Source organism: Equus przewalskii, chromosome 12 (assembly GCF_037783145.1).
Source record: "Equus przewalskii isolate Varuska chromosome 12, EquPr2, whole genome shotgun sequence".
Lineage (NCBI taxonomy): Eukaryota > Metazoa > Chordata > Mammalia > Perissodactyla > Equidae > Equus > Equus przewalskii.
In genome coordinates, this window is record NC_091842.1 from 19815123 (window position 1) to 19839312 (window position 24190).

Sequence of the window (24190 nt, forward strand, 5' to 3'; positions counted from 1 at the left end):
TTCCTCTACTTTATACATGGGACGCGTACCACAGCATGGCCTGCCAAGCAGTGCCATGTCCACACCTGGGATCCAAACTGGTGAACCCCAGGCCGCCAAAACAGAACATACGCACTTAACTGCTGTGCCACCAGGCCGGCCCCTGAAGGAGGAAGATTTTAATGGATAGAAAAGAGGTGAACCTGCTGGCAAGGGGAACAGCATGTGCAAAGACACAGAGGCAGGGAAAGAGTACATGTGTGAGGACAGGGGCTGTTAAGTGAGTTGGGAAATAGATTCCTTGGTGTGATGATGGCAGCTGTGTTCCTGAAATGAACCCTTCAAATTTTCTGTACTTTTTTGCTTCCAGCTTTGATGAAAATATTCATTTTTTTTTTTGTGTCACAGAGTATCACCTCCTCAGACAGACTTCCCTGACCACCTATCTAAAAGGGCTGTCTCCATCACCTCTAACCTGTTATCCTGCTTTATTATCTTCATGGCCCTGGAACCACACTTCTACTTTTTTTACTCTGTTTTACTCTGTTTTCCCATGGGAGTGAAATTTCCTGAGGGAAAGGACTTCTTTGTCTGTTCATCACCCTGTCCTCTGAGCACAGAACAGGGCGACTCAAAGCACTCAAGAAATCCTGCATGAATGAATAGAACCTCTGTGCCTTTGCACATGCTGTTCCCCTTGCCAGCAGGTTCACCTCTTTTCTATCCATTAAAATCTTCCTCCTTCAAAGCTTTCCTCATCTCATCGGTTCCTAGACAAAATGACCCATTCCATCACCACTTTATGTTTCATGCGACCTACAGATAATTTCATATACCTTTAGTTGTTCTGTGATATTCCTGACAGTTAAAACATTTTTTCCCCTCTCCGGGAAAAGGGGCTTCTCTTCTTCCTTCCTGATGCCTTGCTTATCCAGAAGAGGGTTGATGAGCTGGAGAGGCCGGCATGCTTTGAAATGATCTGGGCCTTGTGTGCCAGGCTTGGGAATGTTCACTTACTCCTCTACGGGCAGAAGGGAGCCATCAAAGGTTACTGCTTGGGCAACGGAATGTTACCTCCTGGCGCTGCACTCTGAGCTGGCTTAGGCTTACTCAGTATTCCCCCGGGGTCCTACCGACCACAAGAGGGCAGCACTGACTAGTCCCCTCTGTCCCTTCTATGGGGAGGCCTGAGGGTCCGGCCCCTCCAATCACTGCTCTAAAAAGGCAGGGCAGGGAGGGTGTATTCTCATGTCTTAATGAATTGTCGATGCTTACCTAACCTTTTCTCACTTTCTGTGTGTCTCTCCCTGCTTCTCTTTTGAATTAACTCACAATGTCAGGTGCAGGTCAGTCTCTGATGGTCATCATGGCAAAATAATAATAATAATAATAATAATAAAGAAAAGAAAGGAAAATGAAGAGCTGTTTTCCCACTTAGTGAAAGGGTTGAGAAGGAAATGCTGATTTAATTGAGCCAGGCTGGAATGTTACACCAAGCATGAAAACATCACAAAATTGGACTGAATTTCACACTTATGGGATGAATATACGCAGGCACTGTGCTTGGCACTGGGGAGCCAGCTGAACAGACATGGTCCTCAGCTTTGAGCTCACAGTCTCACAGTGGGAACCACGGGGGGCTGTGATGCAGTCCTGGTGGGGCTGTGGCAGGAGGGGGCCAGGAGCCTGGGAAAGACTGAGCCTTGAAGGATGGGGATGCCACGGCCCAGCCAAACTTTTTTCTCTGTCTTCCTGCAGGCTCCCTCACTAATTCAATGCAATTGTTCCAGCACCTACTAGTGTCTGGCTCTGTGGTATCACCAGGGATCCCAAGGTGAACAAGACAGGTATGGTCCCTACCCTCATGGAGTTCACTGTTTAATTTGAGAGATGGATATTAAGTAAATCATCTGATGATGAACAAGTATGATCTGTGCGATGAGAGACAAGTGCAGGCTCGTGTAAGCGTGTACAACATGGGAGCCCACCTGAGTCAGGGCCGGGGGGCTGCCCTGAGGAAGTGACGTGTGAGCTGAGAGCTGAAGGCCGAGTGAGAGTTAGCCAGGAAAGGGAAGCAGGAGAAATGTTCCAGGCAGAGAGAGTAGTCTGAGTGAAGGCAGCGAGACAGGAAGGACCTTGGCAAATGAAAAAGGCTGATGTAACTGAAGGTTAGAAAGGGAGGGGGGATGTCTCTAGAGAAGGCTCGGAAGGCAACAGGGGCCTAGTTTTCCAGATTTTGGAAGGCATATTAAGGAATTTGGTCTTTAGCAAAGGGCAGGGGGTTTGCAGCAGCAACGTAGTGACACGGATCAGATTTGTTCTCGGGCCGCAGAATGGAAAGCTGACTCCGGGCAGGAGATAGTGCAGGGTAAGGTTCTGGGAGTCTGAAGCCTCTATGGACATCTAAGCGCAGGTGGATGTGAGGGCCTGGAGCGTCCTGACACTACAGTTTCTCCAGATTAGATCAGGCGTTCTCTTCCAGGGGAGGAAACTAGGAGGGACTGATGGACTGCTGGAAGCCAGGGCCATCTGATACAAGGCCTCACCTCTGTAGCCTTCCTGGCCCATCCCTCAGTGGCTCCTCACCATTAGCCTGCAAAAGCAGGCAGGGAGGAATGAGCTCCACGTTCAAGACAGGGAAACAGGCCTAGGGAGGGGCAGTGACTTGCTCGAAGACACACAGTGAAATGTAGGTAGCGGCAGACCGGCACCAGGCATCCCAAGTCCAGTCCTGGGCCCTCTGCCTCAGGCCTAGGCCTCAGTCTTTGCCACCTCCATCCTGGGCCTCTTCCTCGTGGAGTGGATCCCGGCAGCCCGGATCCATAGCCTCCTCCTCAGACGCCGGCTGCCCGGAGTCTTCCCCAGGGATTCCGTCTGAGGCATCTGCGCTAGCCTCCATCTTCTCCTTCAGGTTCCGTTTGAAGAAGCCAACCTACAGGAAGACAAAAATTGAGTGAGCAGAAAGTCCCGGGAGCACACTGCACCAGTTGGCCCCGGAAAAACATGACAGAATCCTTTATGTTAATAAGTTATATTTTGCCACAGACCCATAGTTTCCGCTCCAGGGATAGGATAAGGCTATCTGCTGCACCTGGTTCTTGGCAACATGTTAAAAAGCTGTAGGGTTCATAACTCATTCTTTAGGCTCATCAAAATGTCATGTACCAATATCTGAGGCGAGTGATGTGACAACATCTAGTAATAATAACAGTAAGAGCCCACACTTAGCTAGTGCCCGGTCTGTGCCATGCAGTCTCTGTTGAAAGCTCAAAACATATATATCTATTCTTTGGCTCAGCAATTCCAGCTCTAGGAATTAATTCCAAAGAATATTTTGACAAGTGTACAAAGAAGTGGGTAACAAGAGCCTTTTGGTCACATTGTTTGAAAGAGATGCACGTAAATTACAAACAATCTAAATGCTCATCAATAGGGAACTTGTTCAATAAGAGGCGGGGCATCCAGACAGCAGAAAACCACCCAGGTTACAAAACAAGAGGTAGACCTAATTGTGCTCAGATGGGAAGACATCAAGATATCCAGGGAAAAGACAAGTGCTCAACCGGTATATGTGGTATTATGCCATTGACATTTTCTACATATACACACATATGCTGACTTTTCTGTCTTTCTCTCTCTCACGCTCACACGTATACTCATATTTTAACAACAAACTTAGAACCTGGAAGAAGAGAAACAAAATGGTTGATAATGACAACCCTCTGGGTGCAACAGGAAGAAACTTTGATTTTCTGTGTTCTCTTTTCTGGAATATTTGAGGTTTTCACGTGGAATGTCTGCCCTCCAGCCCTCTTCATCTGGCTAACTTCTACCCATCCTTCAAATCCCAACTCAACAACCACCTCTTGGAAGACCTTCCCAGACTCCCCAGCTTAAGTTAGGCTCCTGTGTTATAGGCTCCAGAGCACACAGGCCCCCTAGTGGAGCCCTCATCTTGTGTGTTCCTGTCTGTCTCCCCCGTTGGACTGTGTGCTCCACAAAGGCAGGGATGGTGTTTGTGGTATGCGCCTCTGCAGCCCAATGCCTGGCCCTCTGTATGTGGGAGAGTCTTTTTTCCTGGGTACCTAGTCCTGGCTCTGCCAGTGCTCGCTGGAAGGATGGGGGAGAAGTCTCACTTGCTCTTTGGGCCTCAGTAGCCTTATCTGTGGAAGGAGGAAGTAAGCTGAGGCCCCTCCTAGCTTTAAAGCTCCCTGATCATGGCATTCTCCTCCCTGACTCCTGCCCATTCCCCTTTCCCCAGCCTGGCTATCTCAGCAATACCCGTTACTCCCAGAAGCTCCCACCTTGTAGAGCGCCATGAAAATCAGCAACAGCAGCAAAAGCCCCCCGAGGCCACTCAGCACGTAGAGGTAGAGCATTTCCTTCTCATAGACGATGTCGACCTTCATGATGACCTGAGGGAGGAGAGGAGGGAAGAGCAGGGAAGAAACCTTTCCCACTCCTAACAGTTCTTATGAATCCGGTCTCCATCTCTAGGTCTTAGCATTTCCGGTCTGGACTGTATCATGGCACCGGCCTTGGGCCCAGATCCTCTCTCTCCAGTATATCTCCCACTGCAGGCACTGGAACCAACTGGCAAACAAGCACCATGGCCCACCTTAAACCCTTAAATAGCTTCCCCTCAGCTGCGGGATAAAATGCCAGAATCTCAGCTCAGCATGCAAACCTTCCAGAATCTGGCTTTTGCTTACCTTAAAAAGGTAAAAAGCTAAAAGCGCCACTTCCCTTCTAGTCCTGTGAGCTTCCTGCTCTTAAACCTGCCTTGCCCACTCTCTCGACTCTGAGCCCTGCCCTCGCTGCTCTCTCTGCTTAGAGCACCTTCCCTTCACACTCTGCCTGTGAGATGGGTACCCCTTTGCTGAGCTGCCATCAAACTGATCTTTACCTGACACATCTCAGACAGGTGACCTTGTGGTCTCGCCCACCAGTACTGGTGGGGAGCTCACGGCTTCCCAGGAAGCCTCTGCCCAGGGTGATGGTTCTGGTTGTGGGGTGGTTCTTACTATGCAATGCCCACCCTTCTCCTGTGTGGCTCTCCCACTTCCAGCTCTAGCTCCTCTAGCTCCACCCTGGGCTTCCTCAGATCCCTCTGCTGACCTCTGTTCCAGGGTCTACTGAGGAGGCAGAGAGATACCTGGGCCAGAGAGGCATTGCTGCCATAGAGGTGGAAATGCTTGCTGCTGTTGAAGGAGATGGAGAGAGAGCTGCAGAGGCTGAACATGGAGGAGGCCTGTGGGAGGGTGGAGAACAAGGACTAAGAACACACTCACTGCTGCCCCCACCTCAACTCAATGGGGAGCAAAGGTGAATGGGTTCTAGTGGGGTGCACCACTTCTACTCAGTTCTCTACTGTGGCATCTAATGTACCACTCCACGTTGTTGGAAGGAAATTTTTCCTATAAAGAACATAGAAGGGGCTGGCCTGGTGGTGCAGTGGTTAAGTTTGTGCACTCTGCTTCAGCGGCCCAGGGTTCACAGGCTCGGATCCCAGGTGTGGACCTAGTGCTGCTCGTTAAGCCATGCTGTGGTGGCGTCCCACATAAAATAGAGGAAGATTAGGACAAATGTTAGCTCGGCAACAATCTTCCTTGAGCAAAAAGAAGAAGATTGGCAACAGATATTAGCTCAGGGCCAATCTTCCTCACACACACACAAAAAGAACATAGAAGAACTATCTGTAGGCCCATGAAAACAGCCCTGCAAAATTCAAACAAATCATGGTTCTCTTTCATCTGCAATGGTGTAAACATTGAGGATACTTCATCAAGCTATAACAGAAAAATGCAGGAAGACTACATGGTGGGGATGCCTACCCCCCTCCCTTTAGGCCCCCCAAAACCACTGCGCATCTGCTTCCAGCATGTGTCACCTCGATCTCCCCCACAAGCTCCACTGTCCCGATCACTTGGATGAGAATCTCCTGCTTGAAGACAAGTGGGCAGCGGAACTTGGCTCCAGGCAAACAAGGCTGAGGGGACTAAAGAAAGCAGGGGTCAGAGAGCCTGTCTTCCCACCTGCACTTTGTCCAGCCCCTATTCCAATTTCTTAGCTCATATGCCCATACCTCAGCCATACTGGGTGGCATCTCCAGATCCTCATGGTAGCAGGTGCTAGGAGGCTCCTAGGAATGATGAGGTGGGGTCTTCAGTTAGTCCAGAACTGAGAGAGGACACCAGCCCCTTAAGGCTGGAACCTGGCATTCCTCCCTACTCCCCAGATAAGACCTTGGCATCCCAGTTCTTCCCGACTGGCCCTTAGCGGATTCAGATATCACTGAGTCTGACAGAATTCATCCGTCCTCACTCCCTTCTCACACACCTATACCCTTTATGAGCTCACCCAGGTGTGCAGCACTCACCATCTCCACTCTCCACTTGTGCATGATGGGCCCCTTGCTGTGAGGCCATGGTACCCCAATCAAAGCCTCCAGGGTGGGCACATTGTGGTCATGGACAGAAGGCTGAATCTTCACCTGGTACAGAGGAAAAGGGGCTGCAGAGCCTGGAATGCCAGCCACTCCAACTGCACCCCAGATCCAATCTTCACTAGCCGAGGCCCAAGAGCCCACTCTTTGTTAGGCAGTGGGCACTGATCAACCACACCCGGGCCCTGTCCTCAAAGCCTTACAGTGTGGGTTATGTACATTTCTCTGCTTTCTCCACATGGCAAACCCTCACCCATCCTGCAAGGTACTGCTCAGATATCATCTCTGAAGGCTTGGCTGACTCCCCAAGGATAGAGCAGCTTCCCCATCGTGTGTTCCCACAGCACTCTACCTCCCTAGCAGGATGGCAAAGTATCTGCCGTGTCTGTCTCTCCACTAGACCGTGAGAGCTGCAGGAGCACAGGAACTATGGTTTATTTCACCTGCAATTCCCTACTGCTTGACACGGAACAGCATATAACAAGCCTCAAGAAAAGTAGTTTTTTGAATGAGTGTGAGAATGAATGACATTTAACAAGGATAGATGCAGAAATTATATGCATAACGTAGGTTGGGAAAGACCCAATTTTGGCAAGTGCATTGAATTAATTTAAGAAACATTTCTTGAATACTTTTTATACAAAAGAGCTATCTGTGCTAGTGCTGGAAGACGCAGAAATGTATAAGAAAGTGACACAGGATTAGCACGAGTGAAAGTCTCAGGGAGGTCAAGCAGGGAGATAAATATCCAGTGTGAGGGCTTCTCGCATTCCACAAACACTTGTGGACACTTTTAAAATATCAGTTAAAAAAAATTAAAAAGGCCTTATGTCAGAGGCAGCATTTCAACTTAACTGTAAAAGACAGACGGGACTTTAACAGATGAAGACGGGGCGAAGCCATCCAGAAAGAGAAAATGAGGGAGTCAGGACAGCAGGTGTGATGTGGCCAGACGGCAGGGTGACGGGGAGGGGAGAGGAGATAAGTCTGGGAAGGAGACTAGAGGTGAGGCTGTGGAACCTGGAAGGCCTGCGGGCAAGAAGTCAGGGGACTACTGAGAAGGCAATGAGGAGCCATGGAAGGCAGCTGAGGAGGGGCTGGCTCCAGGGGGCTTCATCGACTGCAGGCAGGAAATGGAAGGAAGCTGGGAAGGGCGGGTCAAGGCCCATGCTGGGGGCGTGAGACAACAGTCCCATTGCAAGAAGATGAGGAACTGAGTCTGAGCAGTGGCAGGGACAAAAGAGAGAAGAGGGTGCAGACAGCAGAATGTGAGGAGGCAGTGGGACCAGGCACGGAGGAGGGAAAAATTCGCCCAGACTTGGAAGTTTTGTTTGAGGAAAAGGTACTTTTAAACTATTCTAAGCAAGTCAGAGGAGATGCTGGCTTAGGGGAAGATGATCAATTTAGTTTAGAACATGTTGAGACCAAAGCTTCAAGAGGAGCAATTGTACTCCTACTTACATGCCCAAGAGAAATAAAACATACGTCCACACAAAAACTCGAACAGGAATGTTCAAGCAGAATTATCCATAATAGCCAAAGAGTGGAAACGACACAAATGTCCATTGATTGATGAATGGATAAATCAAATGTGGCCTATCTTACAACTGAATATTATTTGGCAATAAAAATGAATGAAATACTGGCACATGCTACAGCATGAATGAACCTTGAAAACACTGTGCTAAGTGAAAGACGCCAGTCACAAAAAAACACATATTTTATGATTTCTCTCATATGTACTGTTCAAAATAGGCAAATCTGCAGAGAGAGATCAAAGTAGTTGTTGTCAGGAGCTGGGGGAGAAGGAAGTGGGGAGTGACTGCAAATGGGTACAGGGTTTCTTTTTGGAGTAACGAAAATGTTCTAAAATTAGATTAGGGTGATGGTTGCACAACTTTGTGAAGGCACTAAAAACCACTGAAATTGTACACTTTAAGTGGGTAAGTTGCATGGTGCGAGCTATAGCTCAATAAAGCTGTTAGAGGACAAAAAAAAAAAAAAAAAGATGCTGTAAAGACATCCCAGTGGAGATGAGTCCCAACTTGCAGGGACAGGTTCACTGGAGGAGCAGGAGGGACAGTCTGGAGTTGTCGGTTGGAAGGGGTACATGCACACTGTGGGAAGTGAGACACAGCTGGTGGAAACTAACAGAATCAGAGCAAGCAGTAGCGCAAGCCCAGAGCCACGAACCTGCTGTGAGGGAATGGTGATGGCGACAGAGCACAAGACACAGGGCTGGAACAGGTAGCTAATAACTATCACCACTTACTGAACACGCCGTGGGCTGGGTCTCCTCTGATGCTCACTAAATGCATGATCTCATTTAGCTCGTTCAACATTCTGATATAGTGGGTAGGACTGACATCCCCATTTTACAGATGAGAGAACTGAGGCTCAGGGAGGGCGATTAGCTAATTTGTCTGAAGCTATCAAGAAGTAGAGCTGGCATTTTAATCTAGGCTGTGACTCCAGAGACTGGAACCACTAGGCTCTATCACCTTCATTGGATCATGGTGATAATAATAATAATGATAAAAACAGCCAATGTTGACTGATATCCTATGTGTCAAGCACTATGCTAAGCACTTAACATGCATTTTCTCATTTGCTCCTCATAACAACCCCATAAGGTAGGTGCTATTGTCATCTCCTTCATCATTTTACAGATTGAAAAACTGAGGCTCAGAGAGGGTAAGTAAACTGCCTAAGGCCCCACAGCTTTAAATGGCAGGGCTTCAAAAAGCCTAAGCTCCTAACCAGCCAGGGGAGCAGGAGACAATGAGGAAGGAGAGCCTGTAGCCCAGCTGTCCAGCTCTCACTGGATGTCCATGCCTGTTTAGCTTACAGTAAACCTCAGTGATTAGAGCTAACTTCCTTATGGCAAAAAGGGCCTGATTAACAGGGCAGACTTACAAAAGAGGGATGGATCACCAGTGTCTCATGCCGTGTTGGGTTTAGTTAAAATGGAAACAATTAGGGCCTTTAGCAAGAGTGGCTGCTTGGAGGAGGAGAGTGGGGAGCCAAACACATAGCTTGTGATGCCGGAGGGTGGTGAGATGGATGGAGGCATCTAGCCTTGATGACTATTCTGGGGTGGGGGAGGGAGAGAGAGAGAAGAAGCTCAAAGAGTTTGAGCTGGTTCCAGGCTGCAGGAGGCATGAACGTAAGGAGGCTTCCAAAGGAGTTGGGGACTCTCAGGGCCACAACACAATACCCACCTCGCTCCTACAACCACCTTCAGCTCCCAAGACACCGTGCCCAGAACTCTACAGGGAGTAAGTAACCCATTTAAACCTCAGGACCACCTGTCAAGTTCTTATTCCAAATCCCCATTTGTCACAGGGGGGAACTAAGGCATGGACAGGTAAGTCCCTGGCCCAAGGTCACACAGAGCACAAGTGGCAGAGTTGGAGTTTGGATCCATGTCTGCTCAACTCCTTCCCACTATTCTATTGTAAAAGGACTGGCCTGGCCAACCTCCCTAGGGAACCTAGCGCCATCCCAGTGAACAGCATTAGAAGCCAACTCAACTGGCCATTCAAAACATTCTATTTCAATGCAAATGGGCATCTGACCTTCCCAAAGGCCACTCTCCCTCACTGAAGTATCAAGAGGAGATGGCTCCAGCCTCTATCCTAAAGGGCCCTAAACTGCTTGGGGTCCCTTTACTGCTGGGTTTCTTTCCCAGTCCGCCCCAACTCCAGTGAGGCCTTGAGTGACACACTTCCTCTTTGGGGCCTCAGTTTCCTCCACAGTAAAATGACAATGCTCTTGACCTGGTCCATGCCTACTCTTGGCTCAGAGATGACCTCTCAGAAAGGCTTAGACTCCTCAAGCCTTAGATTCTCCCTCTTCTGAGCTCCCATAATGAAGAGTGCTATTATAGAACTGAGTGTACGGCATGAGAAGTGACAGATTCTTTTCGAGGTTAAACACATGGATTTTGGTACTCAAATAAGTGATTGAATTTGACCTTTCCCCTTATTAGCTGTGTAACTTGGGCAAGTTACCCAATCTGTCTGTGCCACAGATTTCTCATAGGTAAAATGGGAACCACAGTGCCTACTATAGGGATCTCACAGGCTGATGTGAGACTTGTAGGGGGCTCAGTATATAAAGAACCAGACACAGGACTTGGTTAGTTGAGTGGTCAGGGACCCTGTTTTATCTGCTGCTGCCACAGCACCTAGCAAAGTAAACAGTGGCTCGTTAAATGTTGGAATGAAAAACAAGGTTCTCTCTCAGAGCCCTTCTGGCTCTCAAGTTCGGAGAGTCTATAAATAATTTATCCAGTGGTGGGTAGGAGTTGGTGAGGATGCCACCCCGGAAGCATTTCAGTGGAGGCTGTGAGGCTGTATGGAAAGGATCATGAACTAGGTGGGGGGCTGGACTCGAGAATGGGACTGTGTCTGGTTGGTCTCTGCATCCCTGGTCCCCAGGATGGGGCTGCATGAATGTGTAAATGAACATAAGAATCTTTTCACATTGAGGTTCATACCTGGTAGATGTGCTTGACATGGTGGATCTTGGGACCCTTGGGGGTGAAGCTGATATAGAGTGTGGAGTTTTCTTGGCTGTGGAGAGAGAGAAGAGCAGAGGTAGAAGGTGGAGAAGACAGGAACCCAGTCTCCAGGAGGACAGGGCGGCCTGGGCCAGGCACAGCCTCTGAGTTGCCAGCCCCTGTGCTAGGGACTGCACAGGCATGATCTCATTTCACCCCTACGATGCCCAGCTATTTCCCTTTGGAAACTAAGGCTCATGGAAGGCGGCAGCCTCTTATCCAAGTCCTGCAATGGAGGACCAGGACCGGAACCAGGCGGTATGCCTCTGGAGCCAAGTCCGCCCACTACGTACCCCCTCACCAGTCTCCACTGTACTCTGGGCCCCACTGCTCATCTCTTAGATGGCTGCTCAGCCTCTGGCTCCCTCTCCCACCCCATCCTTCCACTGACCTTCCTCCCTTTACTACTCAGTAACTCAGCCGCTCACCCACTCAGAATCCATCAATGGCTCCCTGCTGCCCACAAAGGTCAGATCCAAAGCCCCCTATATCTGGACCTGCCCACTTCCTAGTCTGCCTGCATGCTGCTTCCTGGCACATACTTGCCCTCTCCTGAGCCTGCCCACTCCCTGCTCCCCAGATCTGCCCCACTGTTTGCTGCCTCCCTGCCTTCACCTATGCTGTTCTCTCTGATGAGAATGTCCTCCCTCTTTCCTGGCCCTAACCTGAACCCCCTCATCCTCTAAAGCCTAGTTTAAGCCTCAACATCTCCGTGACCCCTTCCATCTCTCCTCTGACCTGTATCATCTTTCCTGGCTCTAATCTCATATCACACTTCAGACAATATCATTCTATTTTTTTTTTAAGTTGGCACCTGCGTTAACATCTGTTGCCAATCTTTTTTTTGTCCTTCTTCTCCTCAAAGCCCCCCCAGTAGGTAGTTGTATATTCTAGTTGTGAGTGCCTCTGATTGTGCCAGACAATATCATTCTGTTTGGCACTTGTGTTCAAAAGCACTAGAGACTGGCTCAGACACTGTCCCTGTCCTCATCTCACTGAGCCTACTTAAAAAAGCCACTCCACTTTTCTGGCTTAATCTCCTTTTCTGTAAATAAGAAAATCAAACTAGTGATCCCCATGGGTCCTTCCAGCCACAACATTCTGAGATTCACTGATTCTACGTGCATGAGTTTGGGCTCTCCTGTGTGACCATCAGCTCTCTGTGGGCAAAGGCCCTCATGGAAACTTCCCTCCCTTCTCTTCTAGCACTGCTGGCCCCAGGAAGGGAGGAAATCTAGCCCAGATGAAAACAGTAAAGAGCTTGGCTGGGGTTTTGGGGTCAGACTTAAGTTCAGATCCTGGTGTCAGTACTTCCTAGCAGTACAAATTTGAGCAAGTTTGTTCATTAGTAAAACGGAGAGTTCATTAGTAAAACCCTCAGTTTGTTCATTAGGAAAACAGAGAGAGGCACAGCATCCTTGTGAGGTGTTGAAAGCTCCAGGGAAAGCCATCAGCTGTGCAGTGCAGCTGGCACAGAGTCTCACATAAGGTCAGCATTCAATGTACTTTTTCTTCCATCAGTAAATGCTGCTGGAATCAGTTGTAATTATCCCTGGGGGACTCTTGGGAAGGGAGAGGGCTTTGAGGGAGAGCCCTGGGGAGCAAGGCTGGGGCCCTGGGTGGAGAGGCTGAAATAGGAAGAGAGGGTTGGACGGCTGCTCAGGACTTACTCCTCAGTCAGGATGTTGACAGGGTATAGGACTGGGATGCTGGTGGTGGCTGAGTTGTCCTCCAGGAGGCCTGAGTCTTCATTTTCACTGCATTTGGGTAAGGTAGAGGGCAGTGTTAGAAGGGCTTGGCCAGGACTGTGTGACAGTCTGAGGCCAGGGCGGAGATGCTGGCAGGGGCCGTCCTGGGGCCTGCTCACCAGCTCACATTGGCGTGCAGCTCAACAAAGTCCCCCCAGGAGCTGTTCATCAGCGTATGAAACATCACCTGGATAACAACCTGGCAGGGAAGGAGAGGAGAATGAAGAAGGAAAGGGCCTGGACCTCAGGAGGCAGCCTGAGCTCCTCACAGCCCCCTTGTCCAATAGCCATAATAACAGCGACCACTTATTGAGTGCTTACTACATCTCAAACACTGGGCTAGGTGTTTTCTCCCCAGGTACAGATGAGGATACTGAGGTCCCAAATGGTTAAGTCATGAGTCTAAGTTCACAAAATAAATAACCCACCCCCAGGTTTGTCTGATTCCAAAGTCCAGGCTCTCAAACATGACTCAAAGCAGCTCTAGCCACATTCCCTTTGGGACAGTGGGCAGGGAAGGCCCTTCTTGGCCAATCACCTGCACACTTCCCCAGAGCCAGGAGCTCCCTCCGCTCCTGAGTTCACAGTCCCTGGGCTGCTTGGTTCTAGGGGCTCAAAGCACTCACCGAACTGCCTGTTTTAAAGATGGGAGAGCTCACGTTGCAAGAGAGGGTCCTGGTCAGAAGCTTGGGCTCTTCAGGAAGCTCCTCGCAGCTCACAGGTATCTGGCTGTGAGGCTGGCCGGGAGAAGAGAGAGAACAAGCTTGTTAGTGGGTGAGGCCAAGAGTTCCCAGGGGCCACCAACCCTCAGGGCCTACCTACTGCAGGGCTCTGTCCCTGCCAGGGCCCATTCTCAGAGAAGTGGGGCCAAAGAACCAGAGGCATGGACAGAGGTTTAGTGCAAAGATGTTCATTGCAACATTACTATTTTTTTTTTTAAGATTTTATTTTTTCCTTTTTCTCCCCAAAGCGCCCCAGTAGTTGTATATTTTTAGTTGCAGGTCCTTCTAGTTGTGGCATGTGGGATGCTGCCTCAGCATGGCTTGATGAGCGGTGCCATGTCCACACCCAGGATTTGAACTAGCAAAACCCTGGGCCGCCGAAGCAGAGTGTGCAAACTTAACCACTCAGCCAAAGGGCCGGCCACTGCAACATTATTTATAATAATGAAAAACTGGAAATAATAAAACAGTTCAAAGAGATAGGAATGGTTCGGTAAATTGCGGGAAAATCACAGAAGAGAACACGCAGAGATCGTTAAAATGCTGCTACATCTCCACAGTCCGCAACCATTTTGGAAAGGAGCTTGATCCTGGGCTGAGCAGCATGAAGCCATTCATCTCCATCACAATCTGTGAGGGTCAGACTTCAGCCTCAACTTGGGAAGGGAATTAGAGAAGGAAAAAGAGGCTCAAGGAAGTTAAGAGACTTCTCCAAGGTCTCATCACTGGGTGACAGCAGGATCTGGCAGGAACTTGAATGCAGGTCTGATGCCAGATGTCAAGTTCTGATGCCCCCGAGGGAAGCATTTGATGTTGCTGTATAAGATTAAGTCAAGCGTCCATCAATGGATGAACAGATAAGCAAAATGTGGTAGATCCATATAATGGAATAGCACTCAGCCTTTAAAAGGAACAAAATTCATACATGCTTTCACATGGATAAACCTCAAAAACATTGTGCTAAGGGAAGTAAGACAGGGACAAAAGGACAAATATTGTATGAATCCACTTACACGAAATATCTAAAACGAGCAAATTCATAGTGACAGAAAGTAGATTAGAGGTTACCAGGGGCAAAGGGCTGGGAGTGGGAAGTTATTGCTCAATGAGTAGAGAGCTCCAAGTACTGCAAGTAGATAGTCGTGATGGTTGTACAACATTGTGAATGTACTTAACGCCACTGAAATGTATGCTTAAAAATGATAAACCGGTAAATTTTATGTTATGTATATTTTAGCACAATAAAAAATTTTAAAACAAGATGTAGGAAAAACAACCATGTGGAGAGCAAAATGCCAATTGGTCAAAACAAATATAGAATAAGTAAACATACAATGTAATTGTTCATATGCGTATAGATGAACACCACAATATTAAACGTAGTAATTGCTGAGTTGTAGAAGTAGAGCTCATTGTCTTTTCTTTAGACTTCTCTGTAATTTCCGAGTTTCTGTAGTGATCGTGTATTACTTTTGTAGTAATAATTTAAAAAATAAAAGTTGTATTTAAAACAACCTAGGCCATCCCTCAAAACACTTTGGTCACCACTAGCAGAGAGACAGCTCGATCTCACTAAACCTGTGCACATCTTACTCGCCAGCTCCACAAGCCTCTGTCACACCCTCTATTTCACATGACCCTCTCACTGACCCTGCGAGTGTCCCCAGCCTCACGTTTTGGTTGCGGAATCTGAGACCCAAAGAGAGGGAATTTTGCATCTCAAGTCACATAGCTCAACAGTGGCTATCAGGCTGAAAACCCAGATGGCCCTAAGTCCTCTGCATGCCAGCTGCTGCCCACGTCTTCAGGCTGTCTTGGCTGCCTGAGTCTTCTACAGTCCAGCAGAAGCTGCAAAGTCAAGCGTGGCATGTGGGCAGGCCCTGCCTCCTCGCTCACCTTGAGCATCTCCACTTTGCGGAAGGACAGTCCCCGGGGCAATGTCAGGCCGAGCCGGACCCAGTAAGCGTCTTCTCCTGAGTTGGTCAGTGTCAACTCTACAGAGAGGCTGGCAGAGGGGGTCAGACGCAGGACTTTGGATCTGGGGGAAGATCAGAGAAAAGTTGTGGAGGCCAAAGTGAAGGAAGCAGGATCAGAGTCAGGGAATTTCAGAACTGAGTGATCTGGTAGGCCAGAAAAAGTAAGTACAAAAAAATATGCTCCGGTGCACAGGCTTTAAGTTTTGTGATCTCATCTAATCCTGACAGGAGTGCCACAAGGGCGTTGCATGTCTCAGAGAAGGAAACCAAGGCCCAGGTGACACATCTAGTGAGCACAGACGGGGGTCTTCTGACTCCACACCCAGCACTCTTTCTAGCGCACAGGAGATACCTCAGAAAAACACAGAGTGGAATAGGAGGGCCCAGGGGCTGGGAGGCTTGGAAGCCTTACAGACCTTGTAGGGGAGAAGGACAGCCCCAGGTTTGCCTCACATTTCTTGTCCTCTCCGCAGTTCTTCTCAAAAGGGATCTAAAAGGCCAAGAAGAAAGGACTAGGAGGCTCAGGCCCCCAGACCCAGAGGGCCTGAACCTGACCTCTCTGCCCCTTTTCCCCTCTTACCTCCTTGGTCTCCGAGTGTGGGGAGGGTCTCAGGATGGGCTGTATGTCCTTGCCCTGCTGAGCACCGTCGAGTGGAGGGCCAGGAGACAGGAAAGGTTAGTTGAGGCAGCAGAACTCGTGGAAGAGAGCTAGAGGGGCTCAGGGCTTGGGGCTCAGATGGCTGGCTGTGGTCTGCACTCCCAGGAGCCAATGCCTTCCCAGGGCAGGCCCCATCCTCCTGACTCAGCCCGAGGCCATCTGTGTAGCCCTCCTGCAGTGGCAGCTCCCTGAGGGAGGCTGAGGCTCAGGGTGCCTATTCCCTCTCCCGGACAGAAGATCTGGGCCTTGACAAAGCAGCTCCCACAGTTCCTCCTAGCCTGTCTCCTCCCCTGGCAGAAATGCCTTGCTGCGCTGCCTCTGGACTCACCTGCCTGCGACTAGCTTCCACTGTGCTTCTCCTCTGCCCACCCCATCTCCCCTTTAGAAAAGCTCTCCATCTCTTATCAGATCAAGGCCAGTTTTTTCAACATTTCCAGAGCTTCTGCTCTGGGCCAGGCCCCATGCTGGGTACTGGGTATACACTAGAGAACAAAACAGACACGTTGCCTGCCTTCCCAATCTGAGGAAATCTTCAAGTGTTCCCTCCAGAAATGTACAGGGTATACTTAAAACATTTAGAAGAGAATCCTGTCTCACACTTGAGGATCAGGGAAGCTTCCTGAAGGAATGGCATCTGAACTGAAATCTAAAGGATGAGTGGGAGGCCTGGTGAGGAGAATGGAGATGGAAGAAGAAAGAACAGCCTATCAAAAGGCCCAAGGCAAGAGAGACTGAGTCTGTACAAGGAGCAGGAAGATGTGCAGACTGGCTGGAGTGCTGTGTGTCACAACAGGCAGGAGAGAGAAGCAGGGTCTAGACTTCCCTGGGCCTTGCAGGCCATGTTAGGGAGTTAGGACTTTATCCTGGAGGTGATGGGGTCACAGAAGTATTTTATAGGTTATCAGCTGTATGTTCTAAAAAGACTCCTGCCTCCTCTGCTTCCAGGCCATCTGCCAAGCATCCTCCAGACTCTTCCTTGAGGGGCAAGGGTCCTGGTGGCCTCTGCTGACTGCTGACCACTGATCCTCAACATTCCTACACAGATTCCCATCACCCACTGGACCACAGCCAGTTCCAGATGGCCATCCAGGGCCTCTGTCTTGCTCAGCTGTCCTGCCAAAGCTACGCCCAGCTCCCCATTTCCCTTGAACGTACACCATAACTTTTCTCAGGCTCTTCCCCTGGCCTCTCCTGTCTCCACCTACCCAAAGTCTACTCATTCTGCAAGATCCCGAGCCAATGACACTTCCCCCAGGAAGCCTCTTTTGATGACTGTGACCTCTGGTCTCTGTTTTACCTGGAGTTCCTACATCACCCAGTTCGGCATTTAATTAGTGCCAACGGTAGAGACTGCTGGTTGTCTCCCGACTGTATATCCTTCCTCACCTGCTCCCTTTAACATAGAGCCTCCACTTTTTATCTGGTCACATGGTCACGTGGACAGACTATATTTCCCTGGCTCTCTTGTAGTCAGGTGTGACCACGTGACTAAGTTCTGACCAATGAGATGTAAGTGGGCATCATGTGGATTTTCAGGAAATGTTCTTAAAGGGAAGGGATGTGCTCTTCTTCTACCTCCCCCTCGCTTTGTGCTCCCATCACACCAACCCCCTGGCATCTTTATGCCTGTGCTCACATTATGCCTTCTTTCTGAATGCCCACCTGCCATTCCCTACCTGGGGACTGTCAATAACCTCTTGTGGGAAGGCTTTCCTTATCTCCCAAATATGTGGCATAAGACTGTTGCCACCCTGTATCTGACTTTACTGTGGCCTTATCACAGCATGTTGTAACTGTCTCTTGACTTCCAGCAGCAGCCTGTGAGCCCCTTACGGGGAGGGACTGAGTTTTATTTACCTTAGTGGAGCCTGTATCCAGAACAGGGCTTAGCCCAAGCAGGTGCTCAATCAACTTTCCTTAAGTGCATGATGAGAATCTAGTGGGCAGGGGCTTTAATTTTCCACAAACACACCATCCCATCATTATCTTCAAATCTCAGGAGCGTGAGCATGTGTGGGGGGGGAGGGGTGCACACTCATTGCATGCTGCCAAAAGCCACAAGAAAGAGTGCACTTAGCAGTCAGCATGCTCCAGCTCTGGAAGAGGCCTCACGATGTCGGAACTCATTTTATAGATGGGGACATAGTCCTAGAGAGGGACAGAATGTGCTCATACTCGTGCCAGAAAAAAAAAAAAAAAAACACATCTTTGGGCTTCCAGGCCCAGGTTCTTTCCACCAGACCTTGCTGCTTTCCAACAGAAGTCAAACTACCAGCTGAATGTCCAGGATTTCGGAAAAGGAAATGAGACTTTTGGCACTGGGTGGGGAGTATGTGGTCTGGTAGACTAGGGTAGATGTTGTTTTCTTCTTTCACATAATAATAGCACCCCAATTTGCCTTTGAAGGAACTACCTGCTCTCAACTGAATACACCTGGGCAAGAAGGCTAATCAGGGTGCCCTGTCCTTCCACAGATAAGGGGTGGTCCACGGCCTTCTGAAGTGTTCTCCCAGAATTTGCATCTTGAGCAGCGCTAAGAGCCTGATGAGGTCTGAAGCTGCTGCACGGCGGGGACCTGGAGCAGATTCGCTGAATGGGTTGTGCCCTGAGGAGGCCATCCATTGTTCCCTCCTCTCAGAGCACTCAGAGCCCCCACCCTCATTCCCCTTCTTCCCAGCCTTGCTTTTCCAAATTTCTCTTAAATACAAACTCGCATAAATTCCTTTCCTGCTTAAGTAAGCCATATTTGATTTCTACTGCTTAAAACAAAAGCCTCCTATGTAATACAGTCTTGCTAAATTGAATTTCTACTCTCCCCTACTTCCTATCAATTCCCTCAGCTGATCTCTTCTTACCGCCCTTTGGTCCCTCGGTGTCCCTTCTTCCTCCCAGAGAGAGAAATTTAGGGAGACATTGATGGGAGAGATGAGGTCCTGAATGCACACCTGAGGGTGAAAAGAATACAACCTATGTCATGAGTTTAGCCTTTAGCACACTTCCAGTTAAATGCACACTTCGTCCATACTTTACAAATGATGAAATTCCAGTCATTAGTTGTCTTCCGTACCAGTACTGGAAGTATGTTTACTACGTTTCAGATGTTCATAATCTGCCCAGGGCTGCTGCTTAGCACAAGTGTCAGTCCTCAGCCCCCATTCCATGGCAGATATTGCTAATCAACCACAGGACTTCTTCCCAGTGAGTCCTAACAGAAGCCCCTGAATTTTTGTCACACTGCTCTAGGCAGCCATTATCAAAGTTTACACAAAAAAAGAATATTCTAGAATAACTATGGACAGGTCCTAGTCTTTTATGTCATTACAAGTGCCTGACACTGGCACTTTGTAGACACTCAAATCATATTCACCTAAAGTTTCTACTAACCCCAAGAGGTAGGCATTATTATCCCCACATTAAAGACAAGGAAAATAAGGTCTAAAAAGTTGATGGAATTTTCCTAAGGACTAGAACTAGTAAGTGAACCCAAATCCGTCCAACTTCCAAGTCTAGAGTCTTTCCATCATGTCGCAGAGGCTGTTCTCTGGCAAATTTATGTTTAAAATTTCCAAATCTTGTAATGGCAGGTGGTGGCGCGAAGAGGCAGAGGGGCACTGAGTTGAGGTATGAGTGAAATAATTGTGAGTTGATAATTGTTGAAACTGAGTGATGAGTATTTAGGGGTTCATTAAAGTATTTTTTCTACTTTTGTGTATTTGAAATTTCCCACAATAAAGAATATAAAACAGGGGCCAGCCCTGTGGCCGAGTGGTTGGGTTTGCGTGCTCCCGCTTCGGCGGCCCAGGGTTTCACTGGTTTAGATCCTGGGTGCGGACATGGCACCGCTCATCAGGCCATGTTGAGGCGGCGTCCCACTTGCCACAACTAGAAGGACCCACAACTAAAAATACACAACTATGTGCTGGGGGGCTTTGGGGAGAAAAAGGAAAAATAAAATCTTTAAAAAAAAAGAATATAAAACAAACTTGAAAATCTTATACACCAATCATATACTCAGTCTCTTATGAAATATTTATGAGACCAGGATAATTTAGTAAATATCAATCCTATTTTGCACAGGACTATTAAAAGCAAACTGAATTTGGGTATTTTAGCAATTGTTTAAACTACCATTTAAAAAAAAAAAATCTTTCTGGGGCCAGCCCAGTGGCACAGCGGTTAAGTTTGCACATTCTGCTTCAGCAGCCTTGGGTTTGCCGGTTCAGATCCCGGGTGTGGACATGGCACCGCTTGTCAAGCCATGCTGTGGCAGGCGTCCCATGTATAAAGTAGAGGAAGATGGGCACGGATGTTAGCTCAGGGCCAGTCTTCCTCGGCAAAAGGAGGAGGATTGGCGGCAGAGCTCAGGGATGATCTTTCTCAAAAAAAAAAATCTTTCTGGGATGGATGTTAATAATAAATGACCATGTGTACCTGGCAAATAATGATATACCACTGAGATTGAATATTCCATAGCCATTAAAAATAATTATAGGCTGGCCTAGTGGTATAGTGGTTAAGTTCGTGTGCTCTTCATCAGCGGCCCCGGGGTTCACCAGTTCAGATCCCAGGCATGGACATATGCACTGCTTGTCAAGCCATGCTGTGGCAGGCGTCCCACAGATAAAATAGAGGAAGATGGGCACGGATGTTAGCTCAGCGCCAGTCTTCCTCAGCAAAAAGAGGAGGATTGGTGGTGGATGTTAGCTCAGGGCTAATCTTCCTCAAAAAAAAATTATGAAAGCTGGGTAGCAGCATTAATATATGATGTATGAAAAGAGGAGGAAAAAAAATAAGTACTTTACAATTGTAATCATGTTAAAACCACTTTTGTAGATAGATTAAGGACTAGAAGAAAATATGCTAAAGGTATTATTACTACTAGCGTACAGTAGAGGAAACGGTAGTATGGAGAGATCAAAGTGACTTGTGACGCAGCTGGACAGTGACATTGCTGAGCCTTGCAGCCGGTGCTGCCTCTCACTGCAGTCAGCTCCCCTGCCCCTTCACTTCCCTGAGCAATCTCACTGGCTCCCTTACCGGGAAGTGGAACCAAAACTCAGTGCAGGACTTGACCGGGGTGACAGCTGTGTTCCCACTGAGTTTATCTCTCCCTCCGGGGAACAATCCCCGGCTTCTGGTCCGATGGCCATCCAGCTGCAGAGTGTAAGTGAGGTTGGCAACCAGGAGCCCTGGGCAGAGCGGAAAGGCAGGAGTTGCACGGTGGCGGAGCCTGGCATCATCAGCCTGGATTTGGGGCGAGCAGCTGCTCCAGGGAGCAGGAGAACAGCACTGACCTTGGAACTGGGGGATGAGAGACTTGACCTGGAAACAGACTGTGATGTTGACTCCTTCCTTCTTCTTGTTGCTGGCTGAAGGGGAGCACTCCACTTCATGTACTGGGATCTCGGCCGGGGAGAAGGACAGCAGAGTGATGACGTCCACCACAGGCCGCGAGCTGCAGGGCAGAACGCAACCAACTCTCCCCCTCAGCCTCCACTGCCAGGACCACATAGACACGGGGCTCCATCTGTCAGAGGCCAGAGGACGCTCTTTCCCGAAAGCAGACCTCAATGTCACTGTCTCCTTGCAACGATGATAATAATGAGAATGACTTAGGGCAGCTCCCCAATTATTCTAGTAGCCTTCTGACCCATTTTCCACACAGAAGAGCGGGCTTTTAAAAAGAGAAATCATATTGAGCTCCTTCCATGCTTAGAACCCTTCACTGAGGCCACACAATATTCAGAATAAAATCCAAATGTTTTCCTATCCATGCCAGACTCTCTAGTCTTATCTCCTAGCACACTCTCCCTCGGCTGACCACGTTCCAGCCACGTCAAATCTTTGCCTGCCTTATTATGGCTTTGGCACAACCTGGGCTTTCTACATAGAAAGCTCTTACCCTAGATTTCTGCAAGCTGGGCTCTTTCTCATCTTTCAAGTCCCAGCTCAAATATCACCTCCTCAGACAGGCCTTTCTTGGCCTCCCAATCTATAGTGGGTTTCCCCTGCTACTCCCTCTCAGTACCCTGTTCACTCCCCTCACAGCACTTGTCACATCTTGTAATTACCATTTTAGTTGTTTAATCTTTTATTATGTCTGTCCCCACACATACACTCTAGACTTAGTGCCTGGTTCAGTGTTTAAGACATAGCAGGTGCTCAATAAATATCTCTTCACTCTATGTTGTCACATGATGCTTCCAATAAACTCTAAGATATGGGTAAGGCAGGAAATGTCACCACCATTTCAAAGATGAGGAAACTGAGGTCCTAGGAAGCTAAGTGACTGGGCTAAAATCACCCAAGAAGTAAATGAGAGAGCTTCCCCTTGAATCCAGGTTTCCAGGTTCTAAAGCCTTCATGTGAGGTTGCTTCTCTAGGAGGTTTTAGTGTCAGACAGGCCTGGGTTCAAATCCCAGTCTGTCACTGAATAGCAGCTGTTTCACCTGGACTAAGACAGGAGCCTGTATAACCCTATCTCACAGGGGTCGGGGAGACCAAATGAGCTAACGCCTATAAGTGTTCTTAGCACAATGCCTTGTACACAGTAACTGTTCAAAGGATGGGAGCTGAAATTATCATTAGGCGGGACTCAGGAGTCCCCGTCTTACCTCAGCATGATCACTTGACCCTCAGCCCCGACAGCCACATCTGCCAGCCCATCTTCTCCAAGGTCCTTCACCCCGTGGATGGAACGTCCAAACCATCGAATTCCTGATAACACCTGGGTTCCTTCTATCCTCTGAGACCAAGAGAAAAATTCACGCTAAGAGAAAAATTCACGCTAAGCTAGGGAGAGGACAGGCTGGAGGGTGGGCAGAGTCAGGCTGGGGAGAGAAGCTGGGTTTGGAGGCTTCCAGGTGCCTGGAAATGGGTTTTTATTGGGAGGCAAGGCACCTCACCTGACTTGGCTCAGGGCTCAGCCCGCCATGGCGCCCATTGAAGATGTACACAGCTCCCTGCTCCTCCAGAGGGGCTCCCACAGCCACGTCCATCAGCTCATCCCCATTGATGTCCGTCAGGGCAGTGATGGCTGCTCCAAATCGCCCAAGGGGGTAGCCAGGATCCCCCTGAAGTTCTGAGGCCACTTCAAACCCCAGCTGGGAAGAAGCAAGGTGACAGGTGCCACCTCAATCACTCAGCAAGCTTTCACAGGGTGAGGCACTGTGTAAGTGAAGAACGCTAAAGAAATGTCACATGTGGTCCCTCACAGAATTGGAATGGTGCCTCAGACTGACCTGAGTTCAAGTCCCAGCTCCACCTCTTGCCATCTGTGTGGCCTCGTGGTTTTGGAAAGTTACCCAGACTTGCTGAGCTGCAGCGTTCCCATTTGTAAGGTAAAGCTCACGGTATCTCAGGTGATTGTGAGGATCAAACGAGGTCTCATATATATAAAGGTTTGGCATGGGACCTTGCACACAGTCACCCCCAGTGATTACTAGTCATTGTTTGTCTGTTGTTCTAAAGGTCTGATTAACACATGATCAGACAGGGATAGCTTTTCAGAACTTTTTTTTTTCTTTGAGGAAGATTAGCCCTGAGCTAACATCTGTTGCCAATCCTCCTCTTTTCGCTGAGGAAGACTGGCCCTGAGCTAACATCCGTGCCCATCTTCCTCTACTTTATATGTGGGACACCTGCCACCACATGGCCTGACAAGCCAGGATCCAGAACCCGTGAACCCCTGGCCTCCGAAGCAGAATGTGTGAACTTAGCTGCTGTGCCACTGAGCTGGTCAACCTTTCAGAATAAGTGGGACCTGAATAGGCCTGGGAATGTTTCTCCCACCCCCTCAGCTCAATGTCCTGGTCTGCACCTGTTTTCGCTGGTAGACAAACACTCGGCCTCCTCTCTGCTCCCCATAGAACAGAGGAGCTCCAATCAGCAGCAGCTCTGTCTCCCCATCTTGGTCGACATCAACGCCACACAGCTCACCACCAAAATAAGAGCCGACCTGCAGGGAGAGGAAGACATCGGAGGAAGAGCCCATGAGCAGGACCCCTCCCTCAGCTGCACCACAGCCCTCTTACTCCAATCCCTCAAACGAAGCCTCAAGTCCTGGACCCCACTTAGAGCCGATATGAATTAAGACAAG

The 24190-nt window shown here is 48.9% G+C and overlaps 1 protein-coding gene across 14 annotated transcripts in view; it reads right to left on the reverse strand.

Annotated features, from left to right (window-relative positions):
- Positions 1-1417: 1417 nt before the first annotated feature.
- Positions 1418-24190, reverse strand: part of ITGAL (integrin subunit alpha L) — a 73996-nt gene continuing 51223 nt past the window's right edge. For 8 of the 14 annotated variants that reach the window (XM_070568022.1, XM_070568023.1, XM_070568024.1 and 5 more), the window contains 19 exons: positions 23912-24049; positions 22998-23195; positions 22707-22837; positions 21387-21547; positions 21130-21281; positions 18948-19037; positions 16015-16068; positions 15851-15924; positions 15355-15496; positions 13363-13473; positions 12856-12935; positions 12659-12745; positions 10926-11001; positions 6359-6472; positions 6065-6121; positions 5870-5977; positions 5135-5230; positions 4284-4394; positions 1418-2911 (listed from right to left, as the gene is read on the reverse strand). In XM_070568022.1, the coding sequence (XP_070424123.1) occupies positions 2738-2911; positions 4284-4394; positions 5135-5230; positions 5870-5977; positions 6065-6121; positions 6359-6472; positions 10926-11001; positions 12659-12745; positions 12856-12935; positions 13363-13473; positions 15355-15496; positions 15851-15924; positions 16015-16068; positions 18948-19037; positions 21130-21281; positions 21387-21547; positions 22707-22837; positions 22998-23195; positions 23912-24049 (2154 nt within the window). In that variant the 3' untranslated portion in view covers positions 1418-2737. Of the gene's footprint in view, positions 2912-4283; positions 4395-5134; positions 5231-5869; positions 5978-6064; positions 6122-6358; positions 6473-10925; positions 11002-12658; positions 12746-12855; positions 12936-13362; positions 13474-15354; positions 15497-15850; positions 15925-16014; positions 16072-18947; positions 19038-21129; positions 21282-21386; positions 21548-22706; positions 22838-22997; positions 23196-23911; positions 24050-24190 lie in introns of all 14 variants that reach the window. The other 6 variants (XM_070568018.1, XM_070568019.1, XM_070568017.1 and 3 more) reach the window with 1 other exon arrangement.